General features: G+C 47.3%; 1 protein-coding gene across 1 annotated transcript; it reads left to right on the plus strand.

Moving 5' to 3' along the window:
• Positions 1–2,546: 2,546 nt before the first annotated feature.
• Positions 2,547–3,226, plus strand: LOC100276184 (uncharacterized). Its single transcript, XM_020550170.2, has one exon. It carries the CDS (start codon positions 2,825–2,827, stop codon positions 3,035–3,037), a length of 213 nt encoding a protein of 70 aa, XP_020405759.1. The 5' UTR covers positions 2,547–2,824; the 3' UTR covers positions 3,038–3,226.
• Positions 3,227–4,071: the final 845 nt, after the last annotated feature.

Raw genomic sequence — 4,071 nt, forward strand, 5'->3', positions numbered from 1 at the left:
ATTCAAACTCTACTGTATATGTCTACAGTACAAAACAGTTTTTATATGGCTACGGCATGCACAATCTGCTATTCATAGCCTAATTCATGTTCCCTCACTAGTCTCATGCACGCCCCAGCTATGTGTTTGGTTTGAGGTCAAAGGAGGACGAGACGAGAACAACATCGTCTACTCGATTTTTTGGATCACGCCACCACCAAAATTACTCCGGTGTTCACTTCGCCCTCACATGCCTCTCATCCAAACACTATATAAATTGTGGACGTCCCCTTTATCCCTCCTTATACATCCAATCAAATACACCATACGTACTCCTGGCCGAATTTTTTGTATTTCAGCCCAATTTATGAAAAATATTCACGTTTAGACCCCTGGATGACTTATGTCAGTTTTAGACCCTTTGCTCGGCGCCATGTCTCATAGCGCCGAGCTAACACAACTCGACGCCATAGATCTTGGCGCCGAGGCGTGTGTTGCGATGGCCACCGGGCGATGACGTGTTGCCGACGGGGAACCGAGCTCGGCGCCATAGATTTTGGCGCCGAGCTCGGAAGTAAAATATCAGCCATCCTTTCTCTATCCCGCTACTCTCTCCCATCTATACCTTGGTATACAAAGTTTTCCATCTTAAATCTAGTCGTTTTTCACAAGATTGGAATGGAGAGAATGTTAAGAAAAGAGGTGGGCGCAGCTCTCGGCCAGGAGAACGACCGATTTATAGGACTTCCTAGCTCAGTGCCAAGATCTGTGACACCGAGCTAGGAGGTCACGTCAGCGCCACGACAGCCCTAGCCACCGCTGCCCGCCGACGCCACATTAAAGCTCGGCGCCATTAGGGGTGACAATGAGCTTTAAATTTTATACTATAAGATTTAAGGATCGGATCGAATTAGGATCACGCCCTATTTGTACTCATTTTTGAACTAGAATTTATTTATGGCCCTACTATTTTGTGAAGAAGCATTTGGATCACGATCTATTACCACCCCTAGGCGCCATAGGCTATGGCGGCAAGTGTTGGTCACTTGTTCTCAAATGCTATGAGTTAAGAACAAGACAACACAAAATATTAAATGTTAATGTCTTTCGTCCTTCGAAGCATTATTTCTCTTAGGATATAATGATCTTCAGATAAAGGTTATAAAGGACATACCTTCATAAATACGGTATATGTTAATAAAAGAAGAAACATATGAAATATAAGAGACAATATAAACAATCATATAACATTATTAATTCATTCTCATCATATTATCCTGAAAAGACAGAAACAATATTGAATTACAAATGTACCTTCGGCTTGATAGAGGGTAAAAGTACAAGCGTGACACACAAGCGAATATAAGTCAGCGTGAACGGTATGGGGGCACTGTTCATCTATTTATAGGCACAGGACGCAGCCTGTGGGAAATTACATTGATGTCCTTTACATTTACTATTGACTTATAGATAAATCTATGAGGATTAGATAGACTTTTCCCCTTTAAGTCGGTTCCTTTTTCCGTTATTTAGTCGAAGCTCCCTTGCACGTAGCTTCGAAGCAACTCTAACCTTCGTCACGATCATGCTTTTTACATCGTATATGCTTTTAACCCGAGTTCGAAGTTACCTATTCATATGTCACACTTAGAAGATATTGTTAAATTACGTTTTTTAGGAACTTCGGAGAACGAAGGCCCCCAACAGCGAGATGTGTTAGCTCGGCGTCATAAGCTGTGACGCCGAGCTAAGGATCCAAAACATGAAATAAGTCATCCAGTTGTTTAAATGTACTTTTTGTAGAAAAAATGTTTAAAAACCAAAAAATCGGTACTCCTGGCAAGCGGGCCCAGACATTTGAGATTGGGTATTCAAAAATTCAAAAGATTGAAGAATTTAGTGTTTAACACTATTTTATGTAATACATTATTGACAAATTAGTGTTCTAACACTATAGATCACCAAAAGCATAGGTATTCAATGAATACCCATGAAACCCCCTGGGCCCGCCCATGCCTGGCCCTGCGCCGACGTCGTCGTCCTTGCAATTCCATACGCAGCAGCGCGTAGGGGACGAACAGGAACATCACGCACCGGCGGGCTGGTTGATTATTTCGATGGCGGCATGGATGTCCGTGTTGTCCTGTACGCCACTGCCATCGTCTCTCAGCTTCTAGTTCCAGCAGTCAGTGCTGCGCTGCGCTGGACTTTTCGGCGCATCTTAAATAATGGCCCAGTGCAAAGCTTCATTCCTGTACCAAACTACTACTATATAGTACTACTCCAGTATAGTGATAAATCCTCCTTGCGTTTCGCTCTTAATTCAAGCAGAGCTTGTTGTTTGATATATATGTTTAATTGCAATTAACATCGATCTGGGATATTCTGAACCGTGATTCGTGTCTACCTGATGATCCTCATCATCAGCAGTCCAGAATCCAAAGGCTAAAGACCAGGAGTCAGGTGCAAGTCCTAACTGAAAGTCATTATATTAATTTTGCATTGGTGTGGCGCACTTTGGTGGTCATTATATTGCTCCGGTCCGGTTAATTTGCTCTGGCGTGGCATGCGGGCATGTGCATGACAGCTCCGTCGCAACCTCTGTATTTTGGTCCCTCCCTCTTGGGCCGTAGGGCACCTTGTGTGCACCCTGCATATATGTGGAGAGCTCATCTCTGCCAGTGCCAGGCCACACGCACACCAAGAGATAGAGATTGCTGGTCGAGAAGAAGAGATGTTACATATATAATAACTACTGTAGGCAGCGGCATCTCCTGCTGGGACGAAGATTCAAGAAGCTAGCTAAGAGAGAAGGGCATAACGAGATAATAAGCAGCGCGCGAAGATGCAAGACTGGGCGCCGGTGTTCGTCTCGCTGGTGCTCTTCATCCTGCTGTCGCCGGGCCTGCTGTTCCAGATGCCGGGCAAGTGCCGGATCATCGAGTTCGGCAACTTCCAGACCAGCGCCATCTCCATCCTCGTCCACGCCATCCTCTTCTTCGCCCTCGCCGCCATCTTCCTCGTCGCCGTCGGGGTGCACATGTACCTCGGCTCCTAGGCGGCGGCGCGGGGCGCCGTACCTTCTCTCTCTCGCCGCGCGCGCCATCGTTCTCTTCTTTTATGTTCTCTCTCTATATATATAGTCTGTATGAATGAATGATATCATATAATAATGTACGTACCGTCGTCCATGCATTTGCCCTTATATCTGTCTGCCTTCTGATCCGTAAACGAATTCAGTTCTTCAGTTTTTTTTTCCTCCTCTACCGTTTGTTCACAAAGCTAGCTCAGCTGTAGCGTGCTGCGTGCATGCATGAACCATGATGGCGTAGTATCAGATCGACGACGAAAGGAGCTAGAGCAGGTTTCGCTTTTGTGCCTCTGATTAATCTGATGCAGCTAGAGCGTCGCAGTACGTACATACTGTAGGAGTGTAGCCGTATACGTACGTACGTACGTAGAGGTCTCTCGCTTGGTGCCGGGTCGCGGCGTGGGCGATGTGATGGGCGTAGCAAAGGAACAAAAGCAATTGATACGCTAGCTACCTCTCTCGTGAGCAAGTGAGCAACATGGACGTCGTCTTGTGTGGTTCACTGCTGATACGGGACGGCCGGGTCGCTGCAGATCTCATCTGGCTTGGCATCCATGTGAGAGAGATATGCTTGGCTATGGCGGTATGGCCTATATCTATACGGGATATGAAGCGTGTGGATCAGGTAACTCCGGCCTGCTCGCGCCACACGAAGACGACGCACGAACGGCGGCCAATTGAAACCAACGACTGCGTGCGTGAGCCTATAGATGGACAATGAGCATGAGGCCCGTGAGCCTAGCATGAAGCCCGCTGTTTGGGTTCGATCCAAGCCCGGTACGGCTCGGTTCTATGCGGGCCCGGGCCGACCCGGCAAGAATAAGTGGGCCGAACTCGGACAGAAAACTAGGCATGGTGGGCTAGCCCGGCACGGCCCGTTTACCTCTAAGCCCGTTAAGCCCGCTTTTTGCACTAAAACGTGCTTACGGGCCCGCTTAGCCCGTTTTCCGTGCTAAATAGGCCGACCCGACCCGTTTAGGCCCGCTGAGGGCCGGGTTCAG

Source organism: Zea mays, chromosome 3, assembly GCF_902167145.1.
Source record: "Zea mays cultivar B73 chromosome 3, Zm-B73-REFERENCE-NAM-5.0, whole genome shotgun sequence".
Classification (NCBI taxonomy): Eukaryota; Viridiplantae; Streptophyta; class Magnoliopsida; order Poales; family Poaceae; genus Zea; species Zea mays.

Excerpts from the sequence above, each read along its gene's own strand:
- LOC100276184 (XM_020550170.2), top strand. The coding sequence starts at position 2,825 with ATGCAAGACTGGGCGCCGGTGTTCGTCTCGCTGGTGCTCTTCATCCTG.